We start from the raw sequence: 15,710 nt of genomic DNA on the forward strand, positions 1-15,710 counted from the left end.
AAAACTATTAGTACACCTGGAGCATTGAAACATCATATTTTGCTCTATTTGAGGTAAATGTCAGATACGTAACAAGTCTATGGGGAGGCTCATCTGCTGGAAACCTTCATCGTATCCTGATGCTGCAGAAGGGGGCTTTGCGAATAATGGCAGGTCTGCAACCCCGAGAATCCTAAGAGACTTTTAAAGTGCTTTGAGATCCTGACAGTAGTATCCATCTATATTGTTGAAGTTATCACTCAAACCCCACAGGAAACTTGGCAAAGGTTGATCAATTTCACAGCCATAACACACGTCGCACAAACTATCTATCTCCGCCAGCACATAGAACAACTGTATACATCCAGACACCATTCTTCAGTTGGATGACTTCAATATGCTGCCAGAGAATCTTAAAGTAAAAGTAAAGTAAAGAATGTCTTATTTTACCAGGTGAAGTTAGGGCTAAGAAGCCCTCTCTAACACTTAACCTGGGGACCAATGGCTTAAAGGTGACTTCCGAACCACCACCAATGGCCAGGCCGCTTGCAAGGACAGGATCGCTCAGCGGTCACCTATCCAAGCAGCAGTCACGCTCGACGTTGCTTGATCTGGTTATCTTGCGATAACCGCCGTACCCGCTACACTGCGCCATTGGCAATCTTAAGGTTGTGATTAAAAATCTCAAAGGAATACTGACCAATTTGTTGGTAAACACAAAAATTTAGAGTTGCGTTGAGTTTTGTAATACTGTTAATACCGTTTTTTAACTGCTCATAAGACTTAATTTTTCACAATATTTGTTTAACAAAAACGCTTGTTAACTTTAATTCAAACAGATTACCCCCCCCTTAAATTTCTATGGCTTTAAACTTGCTAACCTAACCTTATATTACGTTAATTTTAGTATCTACATTGACTCTGTAACCATTCTTGATGAGTAAATAAAGATACTATTAATTTGTTGATTAGTCTTCTGCAAAATGCAGCTTACCTCCAAAATCTGCCTAAATTCATAATAAACCCAAACACTAGATCTGAAATATCAAACATTATCTCTGGGCAAAAATCAAAACCATCTTCTGAATTGGATGAGATCTCCTCAAAACTACTTAAGCATTGCAAAGAGGAGATCACACCCCCGTTAACATACATTATCAACTTATCCTATAAGGAAGGTATTTTCCCAAAAGTTCTAAAATCATCCAAAATAATTCCAAAATTTAAAAAAGCAATTATAACCTCAATAGAAAACTACAGACCCATCTCCCTCTTATCTTTAATATCCAAAGTAAATGAAAAGGCAGTGACTGATTAATTAGTCATCTTATTAATAACAGCATCCTCAGTAGTCAACAAAATGGTTTCCTAAAGGGAAGGTCAACCGCCACAGCTCTGACTAGCCTTGTTGAGTACATTATCAATTAGATCAAGGAACGAGCATCTGTTACTTGGTTTCTCTTAGAGTTCAGTAAGGCATTTGAAACTTTAGACCACTCTCTATTGCTAAACAACATGAAGAGCATGGGAATAAAACGCAAATCTGCAAAATGGTTTTCAAGCTATCTGGCAGGAAGAACACAAATAGTTGAACTAACATAACAAAAAACCACACTGCCACATAGCAAGGTCACCTTTACTCCCAATCAGTAAAGGTGTATCCCAAGGCTCAGTATTAGGACCAATCCTTTTCATCCTGCTGACCAATGACCTGCCAAAATATCTCCAAGAATATGGGCAAGCAATGGTGTACGCATATGACACTGCATTCCTAGTTACTGAAAAACAGAAATAAAACATTATGAGTTCCATCCTTTATTACATACAACATGACTGAGCAGTACTGTCAAAAAAATTATCTTGTACTTAATGAGAAAAAACTCGACAATTCAATTTTGGAAACATAACCACTGACCTGCTAGGGCTACCAGGCATTGAAACAAAATATCTCGGAGTTATAACTGGCATCAAACTCACTTGGGCATTATACTTGGACAACCTTTGTTTGAAAAATTAAATACCAGCTTGTATGCACTCAAAAGAATGATTGATAATGCACTCAACTTTGCTCTATTAATCAGTAATGAATTCATTCATACAATTTATGAAATGTGTGGTATAACCTATCAGGAATAGCACATAGATTTAAATATTTTACTAACTAATGATATATAGTAATAGGTGGTACAGTAACAGTCTTGTCAATATTCGTTTTACAATGAAATTAAGAGTTATAAAAATGCAATTCATACGTATAATTTACAACAAAACAATATCCTCTTTTCGCATGTAGGTGAAGTTTGTAAATATTTACAATACGTCTGGAATTTTGTTGAAGTCGAAAAATCAAAATAAATAAGTACTCTAATATTTGATTTGCTGTTCCCTAATTATAGCCCATTATATGCTTAAAAATGTACAAATTAAATGTTTACAAACACTCTGGTTCAAAAGTTATGTATAAATATAATGTTTTCATTTTCTGTTAAAATGATTTTGATGAAATTTGCCACGCCAATTTCATTTTTTGTGTTTGAAGATACTGTTATAACTTCTTTTAACATTTTGTTGTTGTTTTAATTCTGAAGATATTAATAAACCAAATATACATTTGCTTTACTTCAAAAATCATTTTTTGAGATAAAAAATGCATGTTTGAATCATTTATAACCCATTAAGTGGTGTCATCAAGGAAGGTCTCAAAACAGATATTTCCACTAAAAACAAAAATTGAAATTTTTCAAATTTCAATATGCTTATTTTTTCCTAGATGTCTGCAAGAGATAGTGTGAATTGTAACCAAACATATACGAGTTTATCACCTTAAAATAAAGAAGCTTTTCATGACTTTACAATATTTTTAGACTTAGACAGTTCAATTTACACACATATTTTTTACAGGATCGGGATGGTTGGAATTTGATGAGTTTTGCATCCTTGCATCAAGGTTCCTGACTGAAGATGAAACGGGGAATGACTGTGAAGAAGAACTAAGAGAAGCTTTCAGATTATATGACAAAGAAGGTAAGGTGATGTAACAAGAAAGTGAATTACAGCTTCAAAAAAAGTTAACAACAAATCCCTCCCTATTTCCCTTTCCCCTGACTCTAATCCTATTACTTTTTTATAAGATCCTTGCACAATGGCCCATTAGGATGGGCAGAATAAGAATTAAAGGATGACTGGCCACTTCTTTATGTTAAGAAAAATGTAATGATAACTTACTTTTTAAAACATGTATTTTTAATAAATTTATTTTAAACCATTTTCAGATCAATGGCAAGAACGTAGCCAGGAAAAAATTTTGGGGGATCCAGACACATGATATTTTCCGGAAGTGGACAGAGGGTACGGCCCCATTTTGTTCCTTAAAAAATTCTTGACCCGTTTCTTTGTTGAGAACGATCTTTCAGCAGTACTGTACTCTGAGTTCTACACCTTTTGTAACTTATGACAATGGAAAATGTCTGAAATCCTGTTATCCTTTCAACTCAACTCTGCTATTTTTGCTCTCAAAAGAGTGAAATCCATTAATACCCTTGAGGCAACAATGATAGTTTATTATGCACTTTTTGAGTCAAACATTAAGCATGGAATAGTCCTATAAGGAAACAGTTCTTGCAAAAATCTGCAAATAATCATGGTTCTCCAGAAGAAAGCTCTGAGAAGCATAGCTAACTTACTGCTATATGGAGCCGCAGAGAAACTTTAAAAAATCTTAAACTTACAGACATCTTAAATCTACTTACTTCATACAGGACAAGCAGATGACTTCAAATTCTCTCCCACACAACTCCCCTGTTTGAAAAGAAACATTTATATAAATGGCAAAGCTTTTCAGTCTATTTTCTATCGAGCTGAAGACACATCATGTTAAGGTACTGAAGACATTGCTCCAAAAATGGCTTGTGGAGAGATCAGTTTACATAACGAATAAGTTCCCGGCTTTTTGCTCAGCTTGAATAACTATCAAACATTCTTTGTTTTGTTTGTTTTTGATGATAAAAGAATTGTGAAGGAAACAGGATTTTTCCGGACATTTGCTATCATTCAGTGATACAAAAAATCAGTGACACAATCAGTCACTGATTTTTTGTATCACTAAATGATAGCAAATGTCCGAAAAAATCCTATTTTCTTATCAAACATTGTTTGTGCTCATTTATTACATGTTTCTTGTACGTTAATTATTGCAATTTTTATTGACACCAATTCTGTATTCCATGTTCAAGAATAAAGCCTTCTGGTTTAAAGCATGCATTTTGGTGAACAAAACAATAAACACATTGTTACTTGTGAATAAAATAAAGTAAATCTTAACAATAAAAATTAAGTTACATTTCAAAACCATGCTCTTCAATCCAATAACAAGAACAAAATAGACAAATATTTATTTATTAAATTGTATGAATATTTTACATATATTTGGTTGTACCACCTAAAAAAGGATGAAAAACCAATTTTTGAAATGTCAAGTTCCATTTTTTTAACGCTTGTAATTGTGTAATTTTTTTCCTTAATATACATCCCCAAGATAATTCTGATGTTAATCTGATCATCTTTGTACTCAGGACAAGGGTACATAACGACAGATGTATTGAAGGAGATATTCAGAGAGTTAGACCACAGCATCACAGAAGATGATTTGGAGAACATGATTGAAGAGATCGATGCAGACGGATCGGGTACTGTAGACTTTGAAGGTAAGAAAAACATACATTTAACTAATAATGGTAGGAGACAAAAGAGCTTGAATTACTCAAGCAAAAGATAAAAAGGTTCTGCTTGAATTTCTCTAGCGGAGGAAGGGAGAAAGACGAATGATGAATACTTGGATTGCTCTAGCGGAGGGAGGGAGAAAGAAGAATGATGAATACTTGGATTGCTCTAGCGGAGGAAGGGAGAAAGACGAATGATGAATACTTGGATTGCTCTAGCGGAGGAAGGGAGAAAGACGAATGATGAATACTTGGATTGCTCTAGCGGAGGAAGGGAGAAAGACGAATGATGAATACTTGGATTGCTCTAGCGGAGGAAGGGAGAAAGACGAATGATGAATACTTGGATTGCTCTAGCGGAGGGAGGGAGAAAGACGAATGATGAATACTTGAATTGCTCTAGCGGAGGGAGGGAGAAAGACGAATGATGAGTACTTGGATTGCTCTAGCGGAGGGAGGGAGAAAGACGAATGATGAATACTTGAATTGCTCTAGCGGAGGGAGGGAGAAAGACGAATGATGAATACTTGAATTGCTCTAGCGGAGGGAGGGAGAAAGACGAATGATGAGTACTTGGATTGCTCTAGCAGTATATTGTCTTACCTTGTAGTCTAGAATCATAGTCTGCTGGATCTCAGGAACAAATGAGAGCTGTACCTGTGGTCAACTTCCTTATATACCCGCCGTGCAGACGACATCCCTCCATAGGAGCGTATGGGGATGCTTCTGGGTATCTCATTTCATATTCTTCGAGGTCTGCCTGTTCATACCTGTCAGAAAGTGTGATAGTGCTTCTCCGGGAGCATTCCTAAATGCTGGGACGGGGTCGTTAGAGATCCTTAGGTATAAGGAAAGTGTGCCATCTTTCTAGAAGTGGCGCTGCAGGATGTATGGGACGTAGGAGTTAGGTGGACGTGTAGGGGTGTTCAGGAGAGACAGGTCTATGGGGAAAGAAGCAGAAGGTTGTAGAGTTACGGAGAGAAAGTGAATAGTGATGATCAAGAACATGAATAACCGCTAGAATGTGGGCAAAGGGCAGGGTGAAAGAGGTAGATGGAACTTGGACATGATGCAAGGAAACTGAGGATGACACCGGTTGTTTGTGGGTAGTAGGAGAGTGTACAGGATGTATCAAGTCCAGCGGAAATTGGGATGTATCAGCGGAAAGGAAATGAAGGGTTTAGAACAAAATGTAGGGCCATGGAAGATGTCGCTAGTATAAAATAGGTTAAGAACAAAAGAACAAAGAACGTTGGTATTAGTGGAAAACGGAAAATATTTAGGTCATGAGCAACAATGCTAAAGGAAACTCTGAACTTAGGGAATTATTTTACTATGAGGAAGAGGGAGGAGAGAATTTAGGATGAGGATGAATAAAACAATTTAAATATTTTTACAGATGCTCCAGCATTACTTTAAATTTTAAAATTAATGTTTAGTGCTTTGCAGTGGTGTAACTAGAGGAAGGATTAGGGGGATAGAAACCCCCCCCTCACTCCAAAGCCCCCCAAAAAGTTGAAAAATACATGTAGCTTATAAAAGCAATCCGACTTGTACGAAATATATCAGTTGCATGTTTTAATTAGAATTAGGTAAGTTTAATTCATTTAAATTTAGATTTATTCCATACACTGGTATTGAGTGAATAAGGATAAAAAAAATTAGAATCATGTGTTGACCAAATACAGTTAAGTAAGAATAGATTCTAGATTAATAATTGTTTTGTTCTTAATTCCAGAATTCATGGAAGTCATGACTGGAGAATAATGAGGATACTGTTGAGAGATGCCAACCAAAACCACCCGGTTCTCAAATTTGCTGTCAATTAAAGTGTACATATGATATAAGAAATAAATGTAACTGTGATGGAACTTACTGTGTTGTTTTTTTATATTGTCACCCTCCAATGTTATAAAAGCCAAACAGAAAATAACTAACAATGTAGTAGCAACATGAGTGACTGGGATTGCAACGAATTTCATCAGAATCATTTACACAACAAATAAATAAATATCCTATATGTCAATTGTGGGTTCATGAGATTGAAAGGATAACAATGATCAACGATTCAAACTTTAGCAAATGTTCAAAATCCTGTTATCTTTCAAATCCTTGACCTTCACCATAGCTTAGGAGGCTACAGCCTCTAACCTCTCTGAGAGGTCACAGGTTCGATTCCCAGGGAGTCAATACAAATTTGCAAATGGTCAGGACCGTTTTTTTCATAAAAATCTTGACTGTGGTAATTCAAAATGCCAATGGTGTAAAAAAGAGCTCAAATAATTTATCCATCGTCACTAACAAAATTTTGTATTATATCAACTACATCCCAACTGGGGTAAAAGGTGTGGTCTATACAATACCAAAGTATCCAAACTTTTAGCGAAGATTCGTGATATTGTTGGTTAGTCTACAGTATTTGTTCAAAATTAGTGCTACATTTGGAACATGCAAGATATACAGTAGTTTACGTGTCAGAAATACATTTAATTAATGCTGGTGATAATTCATCATAAAGTTTGAGCTGTATTAGTTGTGACAAGAAAAAACTGACTGCACCTTCAACAAGGCTTCTCTAGGCCTATTGTGTTCAATATTGAACATAGCTTTTGTGTTGATATTTACATTTTTATCAACAACATGGCTGTTAAGGTTTTAAAAAGCTGTTTTGAGGGCAGACATCAGCCTGTCTAGTTGATGCAAATTTCTTCACAACCAAAAAGGTCCTATATGGTGTGCCACAGGGTCAATTCTGGGGCCTACTTTGTTTTTATTGCAGACTCTGATAAAGCACATCGTTCTTTATTTGAAGATAATCTGACTTCTATAAGCTCAGCTAAAGTAGCTGAAGAATGAACAACTTTTGTTTTTCAAATATATCCTTTTTCTGTATACGAACGAAACAGACAAAATAGCAATCTTGTGGCGACATACCGAGTTACTATCATTATTTGCACGACTGTTAATACTTTGAAAGATAAATCTTTTCACTTGCATATGCCTTACAGTTTGAATGTATCTGTAATAATGTAATGAATCTCAAGAACTTAAAAAAATTCTCATAATGAAAATCAATCGATAATTTACTGTCATTAACATTTTATGTCGTGCATAACAGTGAGATAGCTTAAGGTGAACATATTTGAAAAATCTTACAGTAAAAGTCTTATTGTAAAAAGTCTTAGAGTAATTCTTCTTAAGAAGAAAGTTTTGATATGGGATTTTCACGAGTGGGAATCACAAATTTCAACAAAGATCCTGATATTGATTGTGTCTCATTCCATTGATTGAGTACCCTCTGGGAATCCCTATCCACCTTAATAACCAAACATAAGCTGTTACTGTAAACAAATACACGTGTACTTGATTTCATTCACTGTTTTGCAGATAGACAAAATGTAATGATAGAAACAAATGACAACAGCTACGTTCATCATAGCGGAAACAACAGATGCTGGTCAGTACTGATATGGCAACACCGATTCAATTAAATGCAATCGGACAATTATTAAAATATTACACAAACACTCAAGACATTTAAAGAGCAGAATTTTGTTAGAAAAGTGCTAATTATTATCCTTGAGGTGCTTTAAAGTAATTGTGACAAAATCGTTTTGTTGTTACCTCATAATACGCCAAATCTGATTTAATTTATATTGAAACAAGTATTCAAACCATACATTTTACATGCAGTAATGACCAACATTACTGAACTGGACGCTCTTGAACGTCTAATTATCCACATATCTATCAAAGATTCCAAACATAACCTCACATCTTAATACAGTAACCACTGAAGCCACACTCAGAGAGTAAAAGGAGTAAAACCCAGTGTCTTAGGGGAGAGTGGGGGCGGTAGCGTGACACTGGCTAGCAATGCTTCCGTAGCACTATGAGGATTCTACAATAAACACTCCAGAATGTCAGTGGATTTAAAATCGTACCTTTTAATTTGGTATATAAATTCTTCTGAATTATAAAATTACACAATATTTCCATTGTGGAATGTACTACTATAGTCTACGTTAACAAGTATTTAATTATTAATTAAAAATAATAACTAAATCCAAATAAATAAAAATAATACAATAAGTAGAGCCGAAAGTGGCTGAACTTTAATATCGGTCTTCTGAACGATTGCACTTCGGTGCACTAATTCACTTTACCCTAGGCCATCTGCTTACAAAACTAGTTTATAAAAATAACAAATATCAGCGTACTTAGGATTACGCTAAGTATATAACACTTCTTACATTTCTACCGTTCGCGACGTCTTTCACTCAGCCCACCCACTCTACTCACAGCCCGTAGTAGTCACGCAATAAATATGTCATTCGACTCACAACGCTAGTTTTAGGTCAGTTCTTATTTAATTTGTTCGATTTCTTTTTAAAGCGACAGAACATATTTCTTCCAACCGGTTTTACCAAGAAGACAAATCAAACAAGAACCGAACTGAAGAGAACAACGAAGAACGCTCAGAGAGCAGTTCAAACACTTATAAATAAACAACAACAGAGTCTGTGCGTATCAGTGTTGCGTCTCTTGCGTGTCCTTGGCGCGGGGGTTCTCGCTGTCCGGCCGAAGAGAGGCTTTATCTAAATCGGCTTGAGGGTTGTCCCACGGTTGCCGCACAGCTGTGCCGAACACTTGGTAGAAGGTCTGACACACAAAGTACACGCCTGCGGAGATGAAGAAAACCTCACGCCAAGCAGCTTGCGTAGGCTGGAACAAAATTCCATTATTCTTCCACTTAAGTTCTAATTAAAAAATTACAATTTAACTGTTTAATTAAACATGTACACCAAGATATCAGAAAATCCACAAATACCAACCATCTTACTAAGCTTCTTGTTTCTACCAATTTGAACAAAACAATTTTTTTTATTTTTTTCCTGGATGGATGGAATTCGTCGTTAGAGTGTAATGTATACATTTTGTTTGTTCCTATATACATCTCAAATTATTAATTCACAAGATATAAATATGACAAGATCAATGTTTTGATATCTGTAAGAAATCCAGAGTAATTTAAAATTGAAATATTTAATTTGAAGGATATTAAAACTGTTTAATACTTATTAAAAGTATTTATTTCACAATTTTGTTTATTAAAGATCTCAAATGCAATGAATTATAAGAAATATATTACTTTATCTGTAATTAGACTAAATAATTAATAATACTAAATTATACTAAACAATACTAAATACTAAATAAATTTGGCAAATAGAAGCATGTACACATTAAATAATATTTTAAAATCAAAATTACTGTCTTACAAAACAAAATTAAGAATATATAAGACTGTTAGAAGACCAGTTCTTCTCTATGGAGCAGAGACATGGATTATAGATAAACAGGCAGAAAAGAGATTGGTTACATTCGAGAATTAAATTTTGAGGAAAATTTTCGGACCTATTAGAGATGGAGATGGATGGAGAATCAGGCACAACCAAGAAATCAGAGAGATGTTTCAATCTCCAGACGTTGTAGGAGAAGCAAAGAGCAAGAGACTTCGGTGGGCAGGCCATGTGATGAGAAGGGAGGATGATAAATTGATTAAAGAGGTTTGGAAACACAATCCAGTTGGAAGAAGACCTCGAGGTAGACCCAAAATCGCTGGAAGGACCAGGTGGAGAAGGACTTGCGGAAGTTGAGAGCGGGTCAGGGAGATTGTGAAGACAGGGAGAGATGGAGGCAGCTGGTTGGCGAGGCCAAATACCACCTAGGGTATCCATGGCCATGGGAGTAAGAGTAAGAGTAAGTAATTAATAATACCTTGAAGTAATTTTGATGTGATCATTATGTTACCATACCAAATTATAGTTTGGTCTGAAGTGGGTTACAAATAGTCACAAAACGGAAGACTTTGAGGAGCTTCAAATTTTGTGAAAAAAGAAAACATCCAAATTGATAAAAATAAACATTAAGGATACATAGCCGAGGTAAAAGTCTTGAGTGATAAAAATGTTTCACAAGAAGCCGTTAATATCTCAACAAACGTTTAGCATTCCATAAAAAAAAGTTCTTTTAGACGATATTTAACGTTGAAGAACTCACCCTGCCGTGGATGATGTAGCCTGCCGTGATGGGGGCCAAGAGGCCGGCCAGGTTGCCCAGGCAGTTGGTGAAAGACATGAGTATTCCGGCGAACCTCGGGGAGATGTCCAAGTGGTTCACCTTGAAACCGGAATAGATTCCGCCGTTGAGACCCACCCCCAAGGTCAGGATAGCTACGGTCATGTAGGGGTTGCATCCCGTGTAGGAGGCTGCAACTAAGGCGATGGCTGGCCCATACTGACCTGTGAAACATCAAAAAGGGAGTAGAGTATAGAGGGAACTATACCTCACATCTAACACCTTCACAAGTAAGCAGCAAAATGTATTTCTGTTAACTTCACATGCACTAATCATATTGGATAGGATGACTGGAGGGAGGGGGGCAGACCTCAAGCATTATCCCGACTGAGGAGTCCGTTCGTCTGTCGGTTTTACTTCTTCTCGGCTGTCAGTTTGTTCGTTTATCTTTCTTTTGATCACCAACATCCAACGATAAGTATGTTTATACGTATATTTATAACGATAAGAGGTACAGTAAGGATATTTTGTTTTGTTTTAATTATATTATGTGAAAAATGTTCCTTGAACAATGCTGAATAAAAAAATTTACCGGGTGAGTTTTTTAAAGTGATCCAACAGCTAACTTTTTAATTACACGACTTAGCACCACACTTTAAATTTGGAACTTACTCAATTTTAAGTTTCACTCAGGAATACACTAGTATTTATAAACTTTGTACACTCAGTGTATTCCTGAGTGAAACTTAAAATTGAGCAAGTTCCAAATTTAAAGTGTGGTGCTAAGTCGTGTAAATAAAAAGTTAGCTATTGGATCACTTTAAAAAACTCACCTGGTACAATATGACATAGGTACTTTATAGTAAACATGTAATAATAAAATAAATATAAGGTAATGTATGAAGTACTAAAAGCACTCCGCCACTGAGAGAAATATGACTGCCAGTTCCAAGGTTAAATAAATACAGTAATTTTTATATCAATGTAAAATTGTGCTCCTACGATTTATAAATTTTTGTAACATAATGGAAATTATGATGTTTTTTTGTTTGATTTTGATACGATATACGAGTCAGCAGAAAATAAAATGATTCGAATAACATCCAACAACCAAAATTAACCCTTTCCCAAACCATTGCCTCATGCAAACCCCCAACTGCTATATCCAACTGCTCTCAGCTTTGTGCTGTCTACTTTTTAAATTGTTACTGGAAACATCTACTGTATTGACAGTACTGTTGTCCTCATACATTTCATGTTTTTATATCTTATAGTGATGCTAACTAGGAGTAATAAATGTATATTTTTTTAATGAGAGTGATTTAATATTTATTCATCACAATTCTCCCCACCTTGTGCAGATTATCTTACAGTATTGTTTGAACTATTTGTATCTTTCTGCAACTAATGTTTTACTGATATATTGTTATGGTGTTTTCACAGTTATGCCTTTTTTTTGTTCTCTTAGGACAAGAAGCTGATGAATTGCACTAAGTCCTACAAGAACCTCTGAGATTAGGACACAAACCCCACCAACTCCAACAGTCATCTCCCGCAATAGACTAGACCTATCGAATTGCTCTTGAACCCCAGAATCTCAACTTTTGCGAGTAGTGATGTGCCGCTCCTGGAAATACATAAGGTTGCCCAGATTGAAGTGGCACATCGGTTTTTGCTGTGCCCAATGGTGGGTTCAACTGGAAGGTATAAACCAGCCAGAAGTAATCCCTGCTGGGTCAGTTTTGCCTTCTTTAATTCATTTTTTACTACTCGTTAGCAGGCCCAAGTCGGCGTTCAAATAATTGTGAATAAGTTTAATAATTTTTCAAATACAACATGTATTTTAGAAAATTTAATAATCTTCATAAAAATGTAATGTATGTAACAGTTTTTGTTCCAATAAAGTTGAATTCAGCCTGGTTGTGATTAGAGTGTTCACCATATACTCAAATTATAATTTGTTGATACCACTCAATAGAGAACACCGTTAACACTTACCGATGCCGTTGGCGATCTTGCGGACCACGGTGTGGCTGAGCCTGCCGTTCTGGATCATGTGGTCGGCGAAGAAGCTGATAACGATGGACAGGATCCACATGGCAAGGTACGGCAGAGCTGACATTGTTCCATTCTGGAATATCACAATGATATATAGTTAAATAGCTTGTACAAAACTCTCATCCAACAGACATTACTTTGGATGATGTCATACCCAAAGCTCAATTCAACTGGGTCAAAAATTCACATGTAATTGTAGCAATTGTTTTATATATAGTACTCAATGTATAACATATTTTCTCTTGATTCTTGAAACGTTAGTTCTATCACCATATAGAAGAAAGTTCTGTATTCTCTGGTGGGTGGACTGCCTCAAAACTTAGGTGCAAGGTTATTTTGGAGACTCCCCAGTCATTTAAAAATATAAAAGAAAAACAATTCTTTTAAAACAACTGAAAGAATACCTATTAGAGGGATGTTTTTATTTGGTTGGGGAGTTTCTAGCCTAAACTCTATTAATCATTGGTATTGTTTTTTATTATTTAATATACATTTAATTTCTTATTATTTTCGACTTTCATACAAATATTGTGTTTTTATATTCTAAGTTACAATAATGTACTACTGACGTTTGTCATATTTGTAATACATGTCTACGACAATAAAAAGATTAAAAATTGAAACTGAAATTCTATACAAAAGATAATAAAGTTCATCATTTATATAATCTATCAATCAAATAGTTAACTGACATGTTTTATTGTTTTTAAACAATACATTTCAGATAACAAGATAAAAATAGTTCTTCTGGCAGTTGTCGGAAGAACTAGGTAGATTTTGTGACAACCGAAATATTATTAATTTGTTTTCATGGGATTTACATGTACTTAATATCAAGAAAAACCTCACAAAAAAAAGATTATAAGCATAAGAATATTTTTGAGATGCAAAAGGTTTAGGAAACATTATAAGCATTCCAGAACAGTTTTAGTTTTTACTCTAGGTTCATAAATATCAGAGTTGTGTGTTTTTTAGTTTAAACGGCCGCCATATCTGAAACAAAATGGTTTACCAGGTTGGGAAACGAACTTAGTCGAGACATTTATAAGAATAATTTTAGTACCAGATTTCAACTTGTTTGGGCCTTTTTGTAACAGGTATCATTTCAACCTTTTTGAACATGACTTTGAGCTCTGGGGTTCATGTTCGGTGAAGTTATGCAGAAATGTTTGATAAGTGCTACAATAGAGGTGATTTCAATAGGTAGATTTTGTACACAAAATCTACCTAAAACCTTACAGGTTTAATAATCTTACACTCTTCAATTCAAGTTAAAATATAAGGTGTACAGAAATTATTTAATCCAATCCATCGGATAATTTTTAAACGAAAAATATAATTTATCCCACATTTTATTTCGTATTTTAATTGTCTGACTTTCCTTGAAAAAATCCACAGTTTTAAAAGTTATAGCGTAACAATTTGGTATGAATATTTATCTCACAACAACTTTTGATTGTATTAGTTACACAACGTTCAGTGTTATAAATTGAGGCACGGCAGAAATCAGCGTTAGACTGCCATCTGTGGAGTTAGAGGTCATGTATTGAACAAACCTCCAAACGCACTTGGATGCGTGTTAATTGTATATTTAAAATCTCTCTCTCTCACAATTCTACAAACCAAATTAAGGATGTAACAAGAAGTTTGAAGTTTGCTCTTATGGGGCTAAAAGTCAAGAGGGTGGCCACAACAGCTGGCTCTTGACACCGAAAATAGCGGAGATGCACAATAAATAATGACGTTTGTAGAAAAAGTTAATCGGTAGGTTTTAATCTCATTACACTTTAAAGCACTGCCTTCATTTTATGAATTCTTAGTGACCTGGATGAAAAATCACTTAAATCGAATGGGAATACTATATAACAAGCTGAACTATCCTTATACAACTACATTCGGTTACGAAAGCGTTTAAGAGATTCCAAACGATAAAGAGCACAAACCTCTTTGATGTTGAAGTGGAGCACTTGTTTCATGAAGGTGGGCAGCTCAGTCATGAGAGTCTCGTAGCCGTAGTTCTGTCCCATGTGCGAGATAAGGATAGCCCAGAATGGCAGAGACTTGAGGATAGACATCCAGGGCACCGGCGGAGACTGAGGACAATAATCATATACAATATTTCTACTGGCCAACCAAAATGAGACAAATCTAATGCATAAAAAGAGTCTTAATCCTACACTTAACCCAGGCAGACAGTCGTCCACTGAGAACTAAACAAAGCGTATGGGCGGACGAGGCATTGTCCGCCGTGTTACTCGCCAAATGTACAGGCGGACAATTTAATGTCCCCCGATTCCATTTTTTGAAATAAAGTATATTGGCTCAAAGAATTTATATTTAATTGTGTTTGTAGTATTTTTTTAATCTGTTTAAACCCTATCTATTTAGACTTTTTTAAATTCAAAATACTGAGGTGATGGTGATGTACTCGGTAGGCCTAGGGCAGGACGTTTTTATTTGTTGATCAAATTACATGGTAACAAGGTGAAAACTTGTTGGGTTTGTTCAAATAAGGGGACCAAATGTGACGGGAGTAATAGAAAAAGATCAAGAACTGTATGTTCTTTGCCAAGAGGGCTGCAATCCAGTATATTTACCAGAACGTATTTGTAATTAGGCCTACCAAACTTTAATTTAATTCTGATAATTTAACTCTGCTGTTCTTATTTTTGAGAGCAAGTTACGAAGTTGGGCATGTGAAGAGGATGGGAGATAATAGAATGCCTAGAATAGCACTGGAGAAGGAGGAAGGAAGAAGAAGACCAAGAGGAAGACCGAGAGGAAGATGGGAGGACCAAGTGTGGAAAGACATAGAGAGAAGAGGACTACAGAAAATACAGGTGGAGGAAGAGGAGACCTGGAATGATAGACAAA

General features: G+C 35.5%; 2 protein-coding genes across 4 annotated transcripts in view; one reads left to right on the plus strand and one right to left on the minus strand.

The window, feature by feature from the left end:
* Positions 1-6,568, plus strand: part of LOC124367967 (troponin C, isoallergen Bla g 6.0101-like) — a 30,926-nt gene extending 24,358 nt beyond the window's left edge. For both annotated transcript variants that reach the window (XM_046825204.1, XM_046825203.1), the window contains exons 4-6: positions 2,881-3,003; positions 4,551-4,682; positions 6,436-6,568. In XM_046825204.1, coding sequence (XP_046681160.1) covers positions 2,881-3,003; positions 4,551-4,682; positions 6,436-6,464 — 284 coding nt within the window. In that variant the 3' untranslated portion in view covers positions 6,465-6,568. The remainder of the gene's footprint in view (positions 1-2,880; positions 3,004-4,550; positions 4,683-6,435) is intronic.
* Positions 6,569-8,618: 2,050 nt separating this feature from the next.
* LOC124367968 (putative inorganic phosphate cotransporter) overlaps positions 8,619-15,710 on the minus strand; it is a 47,665-nt gene continuing 40,573 nt past the window's right edge. For both annotated transcript variants that reach the window (XM_046825206.1, XM_046825207.1), the window contains 4 exons: positions 14,780-14,929; positions 12,777-12,909; positions 10,761-11,002; positions 8,619-9,422 (listed from right to left, as the gene is read on the minus strand). In XM_046825206.1, coding sequence (XP_046681162.1) covers positions 9,228-9,422; positions 10,761-11,002; positions 12,777-12,909; positions 14,780-14,929 — 720 coding nt within the window. In that variant the 3' untranslated portion in view covers positions 8,619-9,227. The remainder of the gene's footprint in view (positions 9,423-10,760; positions 11,003-12,776; positions 12,910-14,779; positions 14,930-15,710) is intronic.

Source organism: Homalodisca vitripennis, chromosome 8, assembly GCF_021130785.1.
Source record: "Homalodisca vitripennis isolate AUS2020 chromosome 8, UT_GWSS_2.1, whole genome shotgun sequence".
Lineage (NCBI taxonomy): Eukaryota > Metazoa > Arthropoda > Insecta > Hemiptera > Cicadellidae > Homalodisca > Homalodisca vitripennis.